Source organism: Hyperolius riggenbachi, chromosome 10 (genome assembly GCF_040937935.1).
Source record: "Hyperolius riggenbachi isolate aHypRig1 chromosome 10, aHypRig1.pri, whole genome shotgun sequence".
NCBI lineage: Eukaryota > Metazoa > Chordata > Amphibia > Anura > Hyperoliidae > Hyperolius > Hyperolius riggenbachi.
In genome coordinates, this window is record NC_090655.1 from 50,018,310 (window position 1) to 50,038,508 (window position 20,199).

At 44.4% G+C, this 20,199-nt stretch overlaps 1 protein-coding gene across 2 annotated transcripts in view; it reads right to left on the reverse strand.

Moving 5' to 3' along the window:
- Positions 1 to 20,199, reverse strand: part of MLF2 (myeloid leukemia factor 2) — a 49,265-nt gene that overhangs the window by 8,247 nt on the left and 20,819 nt on the right. For both annotated transcript variants that reach the window (XM_068255222.1, XM_068255221.1), the window contains exons 2-7: positions 15,389 to 15,496; positions 12,371 to 12,503; positions 11,118 to 11,153; positions 7,877 to 7,930; positions 4,323 to 4,454; positions 4,024 to 4,183 (exon numbers count right to left, since the gene is read on the reverse strand). In XM_068255222.1, coding sequence (XP_068111323.1) covers positions 4,024 to 4,183; positions 4,323 to 4,454; positions 7,877 to 7,930; positions 11,118 to 11,153; positions 12,371 to 12,503; positions 15,389 to 15,441 — 568 coding nt within the window. In that variant the 5' untranslated portion in view covers positions 15,442 to 15,496. The remainder of the gene's footprint in view (positions 1 to 4,023; positions 4,184 to 4,322; positions 4,455 to 7,876; positions 7,931 to 11,117; positions 11,154 to 12,370; positions 12,504 to 15,388; positions 15,497 to 20,199) is intronic.

The following is a 20,199-nucleotide window of genomic DNA, read 5'->3' on the forward strand; positions in this document are numbered from 1 at the left end:
GAGAAGGGATTGTAGATGGAAGATCAGCGAGTTACTGTGCAGGGCAAGTCAAATCAGGAAGAAAGCCATATAAGACTACACTCTAACAGTTGTCGTGTGATGATTCTGCTTCTAGGCATTAATTGGGTGTTAAATGAAAAGATGTTTGGCTGCTGAGAGTGCAGCGATTGGCCCAATGACCGAGCTGTGGTGAGCCGTGATTGGCTGGTATGGTTGCAGCACCTCCGCCTGATTGGCTGCATGGCATCTAATGTGACTCCAGATGAGCTGGAGCCGTGGTGTGTACTTGGAGGGACCGAATGACTGCATCAGCTCTGCGGCACATCCCGGGACTCAACTCAGCAATGCACCATCTTTAGTATATCTTTTTACCCTGGTTTTCGTCCTCTAAACTCAGTGCTTCTTATGGTCCGAAAAATGCGGTACGTAATACAATTCTGGTATATCCACTGAGACCAGCAAAGACTGCAGAACATTGTCCTGGTGCAAAACATTTTGTATAAAAATAAGGTATGCACACCCACAAATCAATCAAAAGCCAAGCAAAAAGCCAATAATGTACCTGGGTGCTAGGTATGGTAAATAGGGCCTGTAGCCCCTAAATCACATAAAAATATTATAAACCCGCACACCAAAAGTTGAGTTGCAAAAAATCTTTATATTAAAAATATATATCAAAAAATGAACAATCTCATATACAGACAATATTGCACAAGCTGAGACATTCCGAATATACACTCTGTCAATAGTATTACATCACAGCAGTATCTTAAACACTATGAGCATTTCAATCATATACAGCAGTATGTATAGCTAAACAGAGCAAAGTGATGCTGGGGATGCCAAAAGATAAACAGCTGTGGTGATAACACAAATGAATCCCGGAACTGCAGCAGAAAAATCCTTATAGAGCATACATGAAGTGAGCTGAGGAGCCCGGGATCGCACAAAGTCTATGGCAGAGTATCAAACGTCCATTACCCTGACAGCTCCGTTTCGGATGAGAGATCCTTCGTCAGAGGGTCATAGGATGCCCAGGGAGTGCTGTAGTCATCTATTTGCCATAGCTATCTATAGTGTACCTAATTGCTCGTTCGCCCAGCCTAGACACTGGGGCCGGATATAGATGGCATCCCCAGCATCACTTTGCTCTATGTTTAGCTATACATACTGCTGTATATGATTGAAAAATGCACCGACTCCTAATAAATTTAACCTGTATAAAAATAAAACAGAAAATATGATAAAAATGTTCTATTTCTCAGATAATAGTAATCTCAGATAACAGAAATTAGTCATCATAAATAACATATACACAGTAATAGCAGTGCTCAATCCACAAAAATGAAATAAACCAATACAAAAAAAAAAAAACAAGTTATTTGTGTCAGGATATAGCAGCTGGCTATGATGTTGAGGTAATACAGAAGCCATATTTTTTCATTTTCCTGTCTACTGTGTACTTCAGATGTGTATGCCTGCTACAAGCAAGTCTGGCTTTGGGGGAAGCTACTAATTGTATACAGTACATTTGTGAACAGGAGAGCAGGAACTTTTAAATGGATTTGCTAATGTGTCAATAGACCTACGTTTGCATTAAATTCCTCTGGAAGCAGGGAGCTTGGACATTAGCATACAGTTCCTCTGGCCATCAAGGATACAGGTAATTAGGGAATGAACCCCTTTTGTCTGGCATCCTGCAAAGGTGTTGCATTGCTTTGATCTTTGTATTCATGTAAACAGCCCCTTGTCCCATTATACAAATCAGGACTGAGTCTGAACTGTTGAGGAAGCCTTAATCAAGTTTTCACCTGGAGTAGAGAAGCCTTTTGGATGTCTGTTAGGATACAATCTTACCTGTTGAAATCTGCAACCTTCAAAAAGCTAAAACAGGAACCCTTTGAAGTTCACATATCACAGGAAGGATATGACAAGCATTCTGTGATGTCACAATCTAGGAAATTGCATTAGTTCCTGGGGGCTGGACATTAAATGCCCCAGGGGGCACTTCAGACTATTTAAGTTGGTCCAGGACAGTCACAGGGCATCTTCTCCTGGAGGTAGCACATAGCTAGGGATGATCTCGACTCCTGGTCGAAAAACGGCGTTCTCCCCCAACAACGTTCTAACCTACGCTAGTTATGTTCTTTTTACCCCCGTTTATTTTACGCAACTGTCCTTGTGTGTAACTTTGTTTTTTAACTCTGTAATGTTTATTTTGTTTTTTGAAATCTTTTGTATATATTATTTTCTGTATTGTTCCACTTTTTTCCTGGAATATTACATTGTTATTTAATAAGTTTGACTTCTGCTGTACTAAATGAACACGCATAGCCTAGGAGAGACTGAAGTGTAACTGTGTATAAGTCCATGCCTGATTTTACGTTTGAGCAACCCTACCGTATGAGATTGTAATTGCATGTGTGTGGGGCGTTTGTCATACGTTGGCCTAAAGCGCGCAGCTGACCCAACGTATGAAAACGCCAGTGCGAGTAGCTCGACAGCAAAGTGGCTAACAGTATCGTTCGGAACGACTGTTAGTGGTTTTGCTTCAGTACAGTGTAAGACTGCAATTGTGCGTGTGTGCGTGGCGTTCCCGTATTCGGCCTAAAGCGCGAGGCTGACCAGAATACAAAAACGCGGATTGTGCGCTGAGAACTCGACAGCAGAGTGGAAGTGTCTAGCAACAGCTAGTGGTGGCAGTGAGAAGTGTTCTGAGGGGTCCCAGCCTTGTTTTAGCTTGACTAAGGCTGCTTCCCCTCTCAGTCTGGTCAAACCCGCAGTCGGGAACCGTATACACAGGCGTGCCGCGGTCCGGTTCCTGACAATTTGTGCTGCTGCAATAAAGCAGTCACTGTACTTTTAAAATCAGATATACATATCTGACGGTGACTGGCCCGAGCACGCTGACGTCATATTGACTGAAGGTGTGATTGGGCCAGTGACAGCCGGTTAGTGCGAGTCCATTTCAAGGGAGGAGTAAAACCACTACCAAGAGAAAGCTTCCTTTCCGCTCGGTACCTTCTGGCATAAAGACAATGCAGGGACACAGATGTAATTGCATAAAATAATAGAGAGAGAGGCTTCCTCCAGCCCAATGAGCACTGTGGCTTCCCTCGCTATTCTCCTCAGCGCCTCCGCTATGACGATATGACTCCTGGTAATCTGGGCAGTCGCAGCCTTCTGCACATGCGCGGCTCGGCCACACGTGCAACTCTTGTTGTAGTACTGCTCAGGCACAGAGCGCTCCGGGGTCAGGATAGTGGTGGGGGCATGCGCGTCCGAGCCACGCATGCGCAGAAGACCTTGACTGTCAACAGTTGAACGGATTACCGGGAGTTGTAGCACCAGAACGGAGGGGCCGAGGAGGACAGCGAGCGAAGCCACGCTGCTCATGGGGCTGGAGGAAGCCCCAGGTAAGTATAAATAAACGCCAGTGTACCATCTCTGGTGGTACACTTTAAAGGACAACTGCAGTGAAAAGGATATGGAGGCTGCCATATTTATTTCCTTTTAAACAATACCAGTTGCCTAGCAGCCCTGCAGATCTATTTGGCTGCAGTCGTGTCTGAATCAAAAACAAACATGCAGCTAACCTTGTCAGACCTGACAATAAGGTCAGAAACCGCTGATCTGCTGCATGCTTGTTCAGGGGCTATGGCTAAAAGTATTAGAGGCAGAGGATCAGCAGGAGGAGAGCCAGGGAACTGGTATTGCTCAAAAAGAAACAAATATGGCAGCCTCTATATCCTTCTCGCTTCAGTTGTCCTTTAAGAGTGACCAATAACAGCTAAAGAATGAACAATAAATATAGCAGGTCATTTCCTCCTTCCATACACAGTCATGCTGATGTAACAGATTGCAGCCAATGAGTCACTCAATACTGTGCATTTATGGTGAAAACTGCACAAAACACAAGCAAAGTCAGGATAACTGCACAAATTACTTTTATAAATAGGCCCCTCAGTGACTCAGACACTGCCACCCCGGGGAGGGGGGGGGGGGGGGGGGAATCTGGCTTACTTTCATCCATGTTAATGAAGTCCTGTCTCTCCTCGCGGTCTCCTGTGAGGCGGTTGTGGGAACGCTGCATGATACGAGACCGTTCTCCAATATGGTGACCGATGCTCATCTGTTCCACCCCGCTGTCTGAATCGCGCATTGTGTGCCGTGTCTCACGGATCTACAAAACAGCAACAAGCGCAATATGAGTGATCCTATGCTGAGTCACAGAAGCCAATCAGGACCACCTTCCTGCAGGCCGATCCCAGCAGTCGTGATTGGTTCAGGGTTTATGCCATCACATTGGCTACAGTACTCACCCCTCCGGGAGCCAGCCGGGTCTGTGAGGTCTCCTGGTAAACATTAGGAGCGGCGACGCCCCCCATATTGGAGTAGGAGATGACCGTGGAAGAGGAGAACGTCTGACAGTTGGATGCGTTTGTCATCTGCTCCTGAGAATAAATCACAATAAATTAGAGCTAACGATCATTGCCAAACAGATTTGTTTATAAAGGTCTCCAAATAACGGCAGGTTTTGTTATAAACTGGATCATTTATTTTAAGTTGTAAATGGAGGAGGGCAAAGTGGAAAAAGACAATGAACTCTGATCAGATGTAAAAATATTTTTTGCAAGCAAATGTTACCAACTCATTCCAATATTGTGGAGAAACAGCAATTGACTCATGTAAAGGGGCTGGCATGTGTCCATACATTACTAAATATTGCGGGCCAATCGACCATACAATATCATTTTATTGAATTGGAAAAGAAATCGGTGCTGCAACCTTGCTGCCTGAATGATCTCTTGATCAATTTCTGGCTGAAATCGGTCGAGTGGATCACTCAGGATGACGGAAAATCTTGGTTACAAGGGCTCGATCTGGTGCGCAGCGCAAACGTTGTTCAAAATTGCAATGACTGATGGACACCTGGCCAGTGCCTTCCCATGCTCAGTGTTAAAAAGGGATCTTAGCAGCACCTTGTTTCAAATAGCTGAAAGGTCAGAACAGCTCCCCCTACAGGGAATGTAGCAGCAGCATTCAAGCAGAAGACTTTGGCACATAGTAAGCATTGCTAAGATAACCATGAACTTGTCACTGTAAGATGCACACAACAGTCATTCTGTGTTGCAACAATGGCCTCAATTCATAAAGGATTACAGGATGCGGTTATGCTGAAAACAGCAGACTTTCCCGAGCACTTAGCAAAGTGTCAAATCATAAAGTTTGTTATGCTGGGAATACACGTTTCGTTTTTGCCTTCGTTTTAGCCTTCGATTCGTTCAGTAAACGAATCGAGTGTTGAAAACGTATGTGAAAATAGTCAATCTCATTATAGTTTCAATTAATAGACCCCAAAAACAAACGACTAGTGATCGAACATGTTTGATATTATCTCTCTTTATCCATCTAATCGAGCCATTGGTAGGCTTGATGGCTGTTCAGATCGATTATATGTTCGTTTATGTTAGTCCGTCCCTGTAAAAAGGGATTTTCGTTTCGTTTCTTTGCAGCCTTCGATCATTGGAAAAACGAAACCATCAGAATCGAAAAAAAAAAAAAAACGAAACCGTGGGTGGTGATATTAACCGTACGATCGATTATTTCGGGAACGAAAAGGACAAAAGGCACAATCGAAACGAAGGCTAAAACGAAGGCAAAAACGAAACGTGTATTCCCAGCATTACTGCATGTAAAACTGAAATTACCTAGCAGTGAGGTAAATTACCGACTTGGCTGTAGTTACCTCCACCACATGTCAGTAAATTGTCAGCAAAAGTCAATTCATAAAGACTACAACAACCGGTAATTCAAACTCCGGTGAGGTCTTAAAGTGAACCCGAGGTGGCTTCCTAAGAATGAAATCCGCACAGAGGATGGGTCTGCCTATACTGCCCAGCCTCTGTTGCTATCTAAATCTCCCCTAAGTTCCCCCTGCGCTCTGCTATCCCCCATAAATCACAGCCGCGCTGTCGACACGCAGTGGGCTGTGTTTACGTCTGTAGTGTCACTCTTGCCACTCCTCCCGCATAGCTCCGGTCCCTGCCTGCGTTCCTTCCCTCCAATCAGCGGGGAGGGAAGGGACGCAGGCGGGGACCGGAGCTATGAAGGAGGCAGGGGGAGCACGCAGAGTGACACTACATAGGTAAACAGCCCGCTGCGACACGCTGCGTGTCGACAGCGCGGCTGTGATTTATGGGGGATAGCAGAGCGCAGGGGGAACTTAGGGGGATTGAGATAGCAACAGAGGCTGGGCAGCATAGGCAGACCCAGCCTCTGTGTGCGGATTTCATTCTTAGGAAGCCACCTTGGGTTCTCTTTAACAATGCGAAGTCTCTAGGAGTCTGTGCAGGGAAGCGTGACTCACACAAGCAGAAGCAGAGACAACCACAACAAAACTAATTTCCCCAGATACCATTCAGAGGTGTAACCTATTCAGTTCCTGATTGAATATGCGAGGAACTAGTGGGTAAAAGTCACATAATTATGACCTATGTAAAAGTCTCTTGGAGTTTATCTAAGCTGTGGCAATTAAATAAAATGTTAAGAAAAAGACTAATGGACAGAGATTCAGAGGGAGCAGAGGCAGTATAGCAAACAGGCATTCTAAAGCCCAATCTACACGATACGATTCTTTGTACGATTCGATTACGATTCTAGTACGAAGCAATCTGCACCGTCTTCTGTTGCTATAATCTTCTTTTATTCAGCTTAATCATGAAAATATGACGTTTTGGAGCGCAGCTCCTTTCTCAAGTAATGACAAGGTCAGATTGTCATTACTTGAGAAAGGAGCTGCGCTCCGAAACGTCGTATTTTCATGACTAAGCGGAATAAAAGAAGATTATAGCAACAGAAGACGGTGCAGATTGCTTCGTTCTAAGATTGATGGGATTGGTTATCCTTACTGTCTGGCACGTCACCTTTTCTTTTTGTCAGGGTGCATACTACACTTGAAGTCGATTACGATTCTATTTACGATCCGATTAAATCCAACATGGCAGATTGGGATTCGAATCAATTCGATTTGCCATTGTTTTGCAATGGCAAATCGAATTGAATCAAATCCCAGACATGTCGGTTTTAATCGGATCGTAAATAGAATCGTAATCAAATCGCACAAAGAATCGTATCGTGTAGATTGGGCTTACAGGATTCTAAAGGGATGTCGAAAATGCATCTATTGTAATGTCCTCACTGCATGTACGGTAATTACAGCTTGTAACAAAAGAGAGATAACACCACACTTCTGCTGTACTGGGCTGCCTTAATTTACCGAACTTCAAAGGCAGCTGGGAAAATGTTTATGAATTAGCACACAAAAGGTCTAAAATACCGAATGTGGTATTTTAACGACCAGAATATTTTATTGCACAGCCTTTTAGGAATCGAGGCCATTATCTCAGGGAAAGCCGCACTGATGTCACGGAGATGCAGTGGAACCCTGGGGATAGATTCCAGCTCAGGGTTGCTGCTTAGGCCCACAATTCAGCTGCTTCCTGAGGAGGAAAGATACTCCTACATTCTGACACCCCCAGCACTGGCATGGAGCAGCTGACATCATGCATGATCCATGTCCGTTACTGACACTGGAATGAGCAGGCAGGGGGTACACAGGTAATACTGAAAGCAGAAGATCCATGTGCTGTGAGCAGGGGTGCAGCCAGTACCGCCATGCAGTGTAGCAAGGTCTCCTCACAGGTTAAGCAGCATTAGATTCATGGAACAGGCAGCAGTGTCAGAGACAACAGGACAGCTCTGCATTTAGTTATGTAGCAGCAGTCCAGAGAGACAATTACGGTATGTAAGGAAGGACATCTGCCAGCCTGAAGTAATAGAAAAGCAAAGGAAAGCAAAGAGTTTGCACACTTACCATACCTCCCATGAGACCGTTCATTAATCCAAACATGTCCATGAATCCGCCCCCCTACATAGAGGAGACAGAGGTTACTATACAGCGGTCATATAGGGCAGTGTTTCTCAACATTATTATAGCATTCACCCCCTTTTAACCATGACCATGCTAAGCAAGTACCCCTACTGTAAGAGGTACCCATAAGGAGTATGCCATAAGTGTGTGTATAAAGATGTAAGCTAGCCTATCTGGTACCCTGTACCACTTGGAAAGGATTTTAAAGTTACACTCTTGCATCCTAGCGCTGAGGGATGAACTATGAATGATTTATGATTATATCCCTCTGTGTATTGTCTAATGTTGCTACTATCTCCCTCTCCCAGATACAATGATCCTCTTGGTCTTTTAACAACTTATAGAGAGCACACTCTGCATGCTTCTTAGCTTTTTGTATGAACAGGCTAATCCAAATACTGCCCTGTCTTTACATTCTAAACATTCCTGGATACCTTTAATAAACTGAAAATGCTTATTTTATACATTTTTTTTCCCCCTAAAACCAATTAGAATAGATTCACTGTCATAATTTCAACTGCCCCCTAAACCTAACTACAGCCTTAACCAGTTCACCCCCAAGGGTTTTTACTCTAACGTAGGGGTCCCCAACCACCGGGCCGCGGCCCACTGCCGGTCCATGGGCAGTTGCCAGCTGGGCCGCGGCGGGTCTGGCCTCTCACCCCCCTCCCCCCGCCGCTCCTGTCACCTTATGAGCTGGCGGCCGCTTCCTGTCACTGATTCCCCGTAGCCGCTTTGAGGATTGCAGCATCTCCTTTTACAGCAGCGCTTCCTGCGCAGCTGCTGTAAGGAGGGAAGAAAGCGAGACAGCGCCGGTTTCCATGGTAACGGCGATCGCCGCTACAGGAAGCCGCTGCCCCGCTTTCTTCCCTCCTTACAGCAGCTGCGCAGGAAGCGCTGCTGTAATAGGAGATGCTGCATTCCTCATAGCGGCTACGGGGAATCTGTGACAGGAAGCGGCCGCCAGCTCAAAGCAGGTAACAGAAGCGGCGGCCGCGGGGGGAGGGGGGCTACACTGGGGCACTATACTAGCTATCCTGGGGCACTATACTAGCTATCCTGGGGCACACTGGGCACTATACTAGCTATCCTGGGGCACACTGGGCACTATACTAGCTATCCTGGGGCACTATACTAGCTATACTGGGGCACACTGGGCACTATACTAGCTATCCTGGGGCACATGGGGCACTATACTAGCTATACTGGGGCACACTGGGCACTGTAATAGCTATCCTGGGGCACACTGGGCACTATACTAGCTATCCTGGGGCACTATACTAGCTATCCTGGGGCACATGGGCACTATACTAGCTATACTGGGGCACACTGGGCACTGTACTAGCTATCCTGGGGCACATGGGGCACTATACTAGATATACTGGGGCACACTGGGCACTATACTAGCTATCCTTGGGCACACTGGGCACTATACTAGCTATCCTGGGGCACACTGGGCACTATACTAGCTATCCTGGGGCACACAGGGCACTATACTAGCTATTCTGGGGCACATGGGGCACTATATTAGCTATCATGGGGCACTATACTAGCTATCATGGGGCACTATACTAGCTATACTGGGGCACACTGGGCACTATACTGGGGCACTATACTGGGGCACTATACTGGCTGCAGCGGGGTACCTAGACTCCCTATACTGGGGCAACTGTGCTTGCTGTGCCGCCGCGAATACCCCCCCCCCCTCCCCCGGGCCCCAGAGAAAATTTTGGACGGTTACCGGTCCCCGGGCCGAAAAAGGTTGGGGACCCCTGCTCTAACGGACCAGAGCAATTTTCACTTGTCAGTGCTCCTCCCTTTTATTCCCTAATAACTTTATTACTACTTATCACAAGAAAATGATCTATACCTCGTTTTTTTCACCACCAATTAGGCTTTCTGTGGGTAGTACATTTTGCTAAGAATTTTTTTATTCTAAATGCATTTTAATGAGAAAAAAACAAAAAAATAGAAAAAAAAATCATCATTTCTCAGTTTTCAGCCATTATAGTTTTAAAATTAAACATTCTCCTGTGGATAAAACAAACACATTGTATTTGCCCAGTTGTCCCGATTATTAAACTATTTAAATTATGTCCCTATCACAATGTATGGCGACAGTATATTATTTTGAAATATAGGTGTTATTTTTCTGTTCTGTTTTTTTCTTGTTCTGGCCATAATTACAAGCCCCAATGTAATAAATTAAAATGAATTTTACCCCATAAAATATAGATTAAAAAAAGCTGAGTCCCTAAGGCAAGTATTTATTTATTTTAAGCTGATTTTTTTTTTACAAGTGTTTTCTTTTGGAGGGGGAGTGTTGGAAGTGGAATTTTATTAAATTTATTACTCATGTGTATGTACTTGTAAATGTATGTATTTTGTACGTGTCATATACTTTTTGGCCAGAAGATGGCGCTAGTGAACACATAGTAAGTGTTCACTTTTTTTTTTTTTTTTTTTTTTTTTTTTTTTTTACACTTTTTAATTGTTACATTTCCTGTTTTTGTGAATGGATGTAGCCGCTGTTCGCGGTCACGTCCATTCACTCCAGGCACTGTGATTGGGTAGAGGACCGTTTGGTCCTCTTCCCCAATCCCTCAGCACGGGACCCTGACGGAAACGGCGGCCGTAGCGGCGCGCACACGGCGGTAGCAGCGGCGGGAACGTGCGACTTATTAATACGTCATGTTGCCGTTAATAGGGTAAAGCATGACGTATTAATGCGTTAGGATGCCACTAAATGGTTAAAGAGACTCTGAAGCAAGAATAAATCTCGCTTCAGAGCTCATAGTTAGCAGGGGCATGTGTGCCCCTGCTAAACTGCCGCTATACGAGGGTCCCTGACCCCCCGAATCCCCTCCGTGCAGCGGGGGATTACTTCCTGTTTGAGGCAGGGCTAACCGCCACACCCCTGCCCCACACGCGTCTGTTAGCGCGTATCTCCGCCTCTCCCCCGCCCCTCTCAGTCTTCCTTCGCTGAGAGGGGCGGGGGAGAGGCGGCGATGCGCCGCTGATAGACGCGACTAGAGGCAGGGCTGCAGCCGTTAGTCCTGCCTCTAGGAGCAGCAAAATCTACGACCCGTTTAGCCACGGGATAGCCCCTGCTAACTATGAGCTCTGAAGCGAGAATTATTCTCGCTTCAGTGTCTCTTTAAATCCATTATCAAGATGTACTTACCATTCCCATCATACCGAAGGGTGACAGCGCGCCAGCCTGGAGGCAGAAGGGGTCAGGTAGTGTAGCAGGAGGACGAAGCATGGAAAGGAGGGAACATAAGTCACATTATACACAACAGGACCGGGAAACAACATTATTGTAGAATATCTGTAATATTACCAATATTATTGGCTGCTGGATAATGCTGATAGCAGAATTGCTAATTTGTACAGAGCCATAATAATTCAACATGCATACAGACTGTTTCGGATTGTTTGATCCTCATCAGTGCATGGCTGTATGCATGTTGGATTATTATGGCTCTGTACAAATTAACAAGCTGACACATCATTGCATTCCAGCGGTTCTGGGTGTGTGTTTAGCTTCTAAGGGTGACAATAGTTAATTTGCATATATTCAGCAGTGATGCTCTGGGAGACATCTCAAGCTCACTCCAACCTGAATTATCGCAAATTCTTTGTGTTTTAAGAAAGCAAACTTTTGTTTTTCTTAGCATTTTAGTAAGGGGGCTTTTAGGACCATTGTAGCCCCTCACACACTCCAATGAGTTCTGGTTCACCATGAGCTTGCCTGTTTAAAGTAACTATGCAGTAGGTCAATACTAACATAGTATAGCTGCATGCTGTTGCATTGGCAGCCTACAAGGGTAGTTAAAAAAACCCACTGCCCAGCCTTTCCCGTTTTTTATAAACACATGATGTACTTGCAAATGAATTTTACATACTTACCTCGCCGTCAGTTCCTCTCAGAAGCTCACCATTTTCTTCTAACAACTATTCCTTTCAGTTTGTACAATATTTTGCTATAACTGACAGCAACTGATATATTTCAGCTCTAACTGAAAGGACAACTGATGTGCAAGGTAATGCCCATGCTTCCCTATGGCTTAAATGGGTGATATTACAGTTTAACTGTGTGCTGACCAGGAAGCTGTTATGGGGTAATGTCCATTTTAAAAATGGAAGGATGGAGAATTCCATTGATCACATTGGACAAATGGGACGCAGGAGAGGAGAAAGAGATTGATGAGTAGACTATATGGGAGGTAAGTATGACGTGTGCATGTTTATTTTGACTTTTAAAATTTTAGTTCAGGTTTTCTTTAAGCAATACGCTGAAAATACAGTAAAAAGCTATGTAAATTAAGACATAAAAATATGAACACAAAGTATAATAGGCAGAGGGTGGAGCAAACGTTCCAATATCCAATCTGCTACAGAAGGCTTCACATATTGCACCCTTTGTCGCCTCACCTGCATGTCTCGAGGTGCTCCTGTTCGAGGCAGTGCCGGGACATTCCCGTCTGTCAGACTGAGGAATGGAGACATCCCGAATCCTCCAGAAAACATGCGTCTCATATGCTGCCGGTGCAGAGCAAAAGGGTCCCTGAGGAAGGGAGGGGGACAAACCGAAAAACACCACAAGGTCATCCCTTCACAGTGAATGATTGTATGTTTTCAATATTTTTTTTTATTCAACTTATGAAAAAGTATACAACATTCATAACAACAACTAAAGTCATTTTCAATAACCACACAGGTTTCCCATGCAAGAGATAAGAAGCCCTTGTATCTTATGGGGTCAGACCATGCCCCATGGCCCAGTTTTGATGGTTCTTCTCTTATAGTAAAACATGATGAAGGAAGTGGGTTTGGGAACACTTCAGTACACATGGTATGTTGTAAAGGATAGAAGGGACATTTATGCTGTGGAGGTAACATTTCGATCTGGCCATCCTTTTATCAGCAGATTGGAGCAGTCCCCTGCTATACCCACGTGGTGGCTGACAATTGACTTCAGAAGTCTCCACGTGAGAAGTTGGGGTGTGGTGCCCATCAGGACCGAATGGTGGTAAAAGCTGGTACGAGCCTGCGTACCTACATGCCGCAAAAGGGGGGTGCCATAGTATGCAAGTGGATCTCTGTGTTAAATCGCTGGGAGGGCGAGAAAGTATTGTCGAACGGCAAGTCTGTGGTGCCAAACTGTGGCGTAAAAGCAACTTAACAGTCACCCAGGAGGGTGAGAAGTGGGACCGCATGGGCATGGTGAATGATTGTGTAGCAGAACTAATATACCTACCTAGATCTGGAAATTAACTAGTTTGGATGTTTTCAGTCAGCCATAGAGGCTCTAAAAGCCAGGGCCTGCAAAATATCCTAGGCCATCAATAGACAACAGTACAGCAAGGGCTGGTTCATATGGGTGTTTTCGGTGGGCAACGATAGCAATGTTAAGAAGGATCTAGCACAGCTTCCATACTAATAAATGGAAGTGTTTTTAAACTACGGTACCAGTGGAGGTTGGGGTGTGGTGGTGGTGGGGGGGGGGGGATGTCAAAACAACATGACGATTGCAGGAAGGCTTTAGGCATTGGTACAAAAAGCCGCCACCAGAAGCCCGTGTGAACTGTCCCGTCTGGCTGATGATATTTGACAGTGTCATTACCTCTGTCCTGCTTTAAAGAGACACTGAAGCAAAAAAAAATTATGATATAATGAATTGGTTGTGTAGTACGGATAATTACTAGAACATTAGTAGCAAAGAAAATGTTCTCATATTTTTATTTTCAGTTATATAGTTTTTTTATAACATTGCATCATTCTCTAATATTTGCAGTTTACGCACTACTCAGCATTCTAAATGATTTTACAGAGCAGGCAAGTGAACTTTTGACCTGTCCTCTGCAGAAGAAAAAAAACTATACAGTGACTGACAGTTGAGATAATAAGCTTCAGAAGACAGAGCTCTCTGCCACTTTGAAAGTCGTGGAGCTCAATGGCTCTTTTGCATAGATAACAACTGAAGTTTCTTAACTCCTCCTGTACTGGAAACAATATTAGACTTTTGTCTCTGCTCCTAATGTTTTATTTCTTAGCTGTACTACACATAGAAATCATCATAATTGTTTTTTCGCTTCAGTGTCTCTTTAAGGCCATGAAGTATTCCTGTCAACTACATCAATGAAAATGGGAATCCCACCTAATAGAAATAATCCACTAGGAATTTTGTAAAGACCTCACCCAAGTCTGTCTCAGCAGTTTACATGTGACAAAAACACGAAAACTATAGAGACTTATCTCAGTAGAGGAGGGTCTCTGGGTAGCCCAGAGGCTTTCTCCCACCCTATCTGTCCTCGCAGCACTGGGAGCCTCTGAACATATTCAACAAGCCTTGTGGAATATGTTCTTGTGGTAGCTACAAGCGTGGCTGAACTGCACAGGCACAAGTACCGCCAGTGCAGTAGCACAGAGCCACTCGTGTACGGAGGAAAATAGCAGTGGCTCGGAACAGCAGAGACTCCCCTCTATACAGCACAGATGGATTGAGTATTATTATTAAATGTGTAGTGGTGGAAGGCAGAGCAGGGCTTAAAGGTTACCCAAGGTGACATGTGACACGATGAGATAGACATGTGTATGTACAGTGCCAAGCACACAAATAACTGTGCTGTGTTCTTTTTTTATTTCTCTGCCTGAAAGAGTTGAACATCAGGTATGTAAGTGGCAGTTCCTGTCTGAGTCAGGACTGGGTCAGACTACATTGTGACCCCTCACGGATAAGAAATTACAACTATAAAACACTTTCCTAGCAGAAAATGGCTTAGGAAAGAGATAAAAAGGTTCAATAGCTCATAGATTTTAGCTCTGGCATACTTCAATGAATGTGTCATTGAGCAAAAACAATAGAACAGTAAAAAGTTAAAAAGTAGATTTAAATATAAAATTACCGTACTGTAAAACTGTGGAATATCTTAAAAAGTCATTTTAAGGAGAAGGAGGATAGATACAATTATTTCATTTTCACCTCGGGTGTCCTTTAAGAATAGTGTGGACTCCTCTTCAGTGGAGGGGGTTACTTGTGTTGTCAGAGGTAGAAGGGCTGAGAATAGTGCGGTCTCCCCTCTATACATTTGAGTGTCACCAGTGCAATGGCGACAGTAGGAACGATGTCCGTGGTCTGGCAACCATACACATAAGTATGGAGGCGCCCAAGTGTAAAAATATATATAAACTTCTAATAGTTAAAATAAGAATTAGAGGTACCTCTCCTCCAGAGAAAACCACCAGTAGTACTGGAAAGGGGGGGTGTTACCTCTGCAGTGAAGTCACTACCAGGAGACAAGGCAAGAGCTCTGAACAGAGTGGTCTCTCCTCTGTACAGCACAGAGAGGGTAGCTAGGAGTCCATTATCATATAAATGGTTGCAGTACACAAATATTAGCCCAGCATGCAGACATGTTGCCTGAAAACCACCTGCTCAGCCATACTTACATCAGGAACATGGCAGGGTCCTGTGGTTCGGTGTCCCTCATGAAACGAAACATGGCTTCTCCAGTAGCAAGCAGCTCCTCAGTAGCAGCAGCTGAAGATCACCAGAACCTGCACAGACATGGAGGCACAAAGGCTAGCATTAAGCAAATCACAAATCAAATCTATCCTACGTACAACCAGAGCCTTAAAGAGTACCAGAACTGACCTATAAAGAAGATTTGATACTCACCTGCAGCTCCCTCCTACAGCATAAACTTATGCAAGTCCCACGCCGTCCTCCTGTGGTCTGCCGTTCAGCCCCGGTAATAGGCTCAGTCGGGTCCAGTCTGGGTTTTCTCTGCATGCTCGGACCTCCCGCGCATGCGCAGTAGACCCAGACTGATGAGACTAAGCCTATTACTGGGGCTGATCTGGAAGTGTAAGTTATTTTATTATTATGTAATACGTGTATGTGTAAGTATTTGCCTGTATGTGTAATTTTACACTCTCCACTTTGAACACTCTCCCGGTTTATAGGAAGTGTCCACTTTTTTTTCTCTTTACTATACTATGACTGATCCCTGTTTTATGAATGGACGTGGATGCTGATTGGGGTTATGTCCATTCATTCCAGGCATTGCGATTGGGTAGAGGACTGCTCGGTCCTCTTCCCCAATCACAGATCGCAGTGACCTGACGGTAAACGGTGACGAGAGCGAGCAACTTATTAAAAACGTCCTGGAGCCGTTAACAGGCTCAAACAGGACGTTTTAATAAGTCAGATTGCAGTTAAGTGGTTAAAGGACTTCCGAGGCCAAATTTACAAAAAAAAAGTTAGATACCTGCATCACTTTGGAAGACACGGAGGATGCCGTCCGCGCCCTCCGTGCCGTTCTGCCGGGTCCCCTCCGCTCAATAGCCCCCCGAAAGGCTCCTGACCGCACAGCCCGGGACGGGCTCTCCTGCCTGCACAAAGATGGCCGCCGGAGCTAGCTGCGGCTGCGCAGTCCGCATAGCCGCGAGTTCGGCTGCGCAGCCCTAGGGCCAACCCCCTGATCCATGCTACAGGAAACAGCCTGTAGTGTGGATCGGGGGGTTGGCCCTAGAGCTGCGCAGTCGCAGTCAGCTCCGGTGGCCATCTTTGTGCAGGCAGGAGAGCCCGACAAGGGCCGTGCAGTCGGGAGCCTTTCGGGGGGGGGGGCTATTGAGCGGCGGGGACCCGGCAGAATGGCACGGGTGGCGTCCTCCATGTCTTCCAAAGTGATGCAGGTATCTAGCTTTTTTTAAAAAAAATTTTTTTTGTAAATTTGGCCTCGGAAGCCCTTTAAGGTTCCCATTAATGGCACAATCTTACCCCTTCTATGTAATACGAGAGACCATCTCAAGTATCTATCCAAAGTATATTCACTCACTCCTACTACAAAGATTTGGTAAGTTTGTACAATCAAGACTGCATCATTGGTGGGCACTTTAATCATAACTGGATCACATGACTTAAAGAGGAACTTAGCGAAAAGTGGAAAAAATAAATCCATACATTGCAAAGTGAGAGATATACAAAATAGAAGAGAGATCAGGAAATGATTGATATTCACCATATAATTTGTTCATATTGCTTGATCCACAATGAGCCACCACATAATCATCTTTACTACTGCCAGACATGAAAAAACTACTAGACAGCACCAACTGCCATTATTTATAACCACACCCACTAACATTGTGATAGGCTAAAAGTTTTTTTTTTCTTTTTTTTTTAATAGATATACATATGCAGGGAGATACGGGTTGCTTGGCAGTTGGCAACAGCTGATATTTCCCACAGTGCAACAAGGTTCAGCGAAAAAAAAAAAGTGAGGACCTTGGGCATGACATCACACGGTGGGTGGGGTTTCACCACAATATCATCCATACAGACCCCTCCTCTGATCTATTTGAGAAAAGGTAAAGTTTTCTCATGGGAAAGAGGGTATCAGCTACTGATTGGGATAAAATTTGATCTATGTACATCCAGAGTTTGCTCCCAATCTGAGCACGTGAACAAAGCTCCGTATGTAAAATTAGAAACTGCACCCATTACAGAAGAAAAGATGGTCAATACGATGCTAATAAATTCCAGACTGCATCAAATTATATAGTTTGGAACTGGGCCAATGAAAAAAACCCTGTACTTCCTGCTGAATCCAAGTTCCATACAATTTCCATGTAATGTGGACTGTCTGACCATCTCTATATAGGACCTTAGTTGTATATACAACCAGAGACTGCCCCTTCACAAATAAATGCTCATGCTATATGCAAGTACAACCTACACCGATTACATGACCCTAGTTCTAAGGACAACCAAAGTGCGCCTTCTGTGAGCTCAGTATGTACAATCAGCGAATTTAGGGTCTTGCTGACATGATCCTAGTGCTAGATTCATGCACAGCTTGTGTCTCCCTAATAACATGACCTAGTTCTATGCAGGGCTGTGGAGTCGGAGTCGTGGAGTCGGGCAATTTTGGGTGCCTGGAGTCGGAGTCGGGAAAAAATGCACCGACTCCGACTCCTAATGAATTTGTAACTGTAATTAAAATAGAAAATATGATAAAATGTTCTATTTCTCAGATAATAGTCATTAAAAATAATGTATATATACAGTATATATACAGTAATAGCTGTGCTTAGTCCACAAAAATGAAATAAACCAATCAAAATTAGTTACTTGTGCTGCTTCAATAAAGCAGTCCCCGTATTTTTAAGGTCAGATATACAGATCTGATTGTGACTGTATATGTGATGTGTACACAGGAATCTCTTATATATACTAAATAACATCTATGCTGTAAGAATAAAGCCTGATGTGTAGCTGTGTCACTAATAGAGATGGTCAACGAGATGGAAATTATTCTGCATTGATGCTGATTTATGCAAATGTATGCACTCCCTTTGCTGATGAAATCAAATAATTTGATATGTTATTAAAATTTGGTTTGGTGACTACAAATTAAAGGGTAACTGAGACGGATGAAAAGTAAAGTTTTATACATACCTGGGGCTTCCTCCAGCCCCCTTCAGGCTAATCAGTCCCTCACTGTCCTCCACCACCCGGATCTTCTGCTATGAGTCCTGGTAATTCAGCCAGTCAGCGCTGTCCGGCCACATGCCGCTCCCACAGCCAGGAACATTCTGCACCTGCGCAATAGTGCTGCACAGGTGTAGTATGCTCCTGGCGGCGGAGTGTGTGCATGCGCACTACGCCCGACTGGCTCAAGTACCTGGGCTCATAGCAGAAGATCCAGGTGGTGGAGGAGGACAACGAGGGACTGATTATCCTGAAGGCGGCTGGAGGAAGCCCCAGGTATGTATAAAACTTTAATTTCATCTGTCTCAGGTTTACTTTGTTACACAGTAGTACTATACTCTACATATGCACTCCCCACAGAGCTGCAGGGAATCCACTGAGAATGCTGTGCACATTGAACACAGAGGTGTTGTCTGTTTACAATCTCCTCATTCCCCTGCAGAGTACCTGCACATCATTCTTACATGTACCCACACTAACATTGCCTAGGGCCTGATAGATGTTCTTTGTTCCGGTTTGTACCTTTTACAAGTACTCTTACCAAGGACTAGTTTTAGTCTAAAGGGAATAAATATAGTAGTCTAGATATCCTTCTTACTTCAGTTGTCTTGTAAAATTCCTAAGCGTTGGCAGTTAAGAGACGAATTTCATGTTACATACTTTTAATCAACAAAATTGTAATATGCAAATTAGAGGAGTCGAAGTCGTGGAGTCGGAGTCGGTGGAATCCTAAACTGAGGAGTCGGAGTCGGTGGATTTTTGGACCGACTCCACAGCCCTGGTTCTATGTACAGTCAGAGTGCATTCACGGTAAGAGTGGTTAAGTTGTGGAATATCTTAAGAAGTAGTTAATGAAAATTCTATACTTTGGGTTTGGAAAAGGGAGGTTTTCCTTACTTTTAAGGGCATCCACAGCATTGACTGCTTGTGGAAAGTGATACCTTGATCCAGTCAGAGTTTCTGCCCTCGTAGCATTTCTTTCCCCTGGATTGAGGTGTAGTAAGGCTCAAGAGAATAAACTCGATGATGGACGCGGTTTTTTTTTTTAATTTTATTTTTTTTACTGTGGACAACTATATAGGTAATCTGCACCCACACTGAAAATATGACCCTAGTCCCATATTCAACCAATGCACGCACCTGCCCCGATTACATGACTATTTCTACATGCGATCTATGTACAATCAGGACCTGCGTTTGCCCTGATCATGCGACTCTTGTTCTATGTACAATTAGAACCTCCACCTGCTCTGATCACATGATCCTTGTTCTATATACAATCAGGACCTGCACCTGCTCTGATCACAGGACCCTTGCTCTACGTACAATCAGAACCTGTGTCTGCCTGATCATGTGACCCTTGTTCTAAGTACAATCAGAATACTGCCTGATCATGTGACCCTTGTTCTAAGTACAATCAAAATATGCACCTTCCTGATCACGTGACTTAAAGATGGGCGACAGTAAGCTGGTATGGAATAGACACCACAGAGTATGTAAGTGATAGCACTATCCAAAAGTACAATTGTGTTCAGGAGATGCTAAAATGCTTTGCTAATGCTTTCTTGGGCTTTAAAAAAAAAAAAGTACATAGTCAAAATGGTTTCCACAACTGACTGTAGTAGATATTTTCAGGCAACTGCTTTGTACCTGGGCACTGTGGGGAGCCTCTCTCCCTCTGATATGCCTGTCACAGTCACAGTCTATGTGTAATCTCTTCTCTGCTATTCTTTTCCCAATCTGTCTGTACTCTTCACTGCATTTC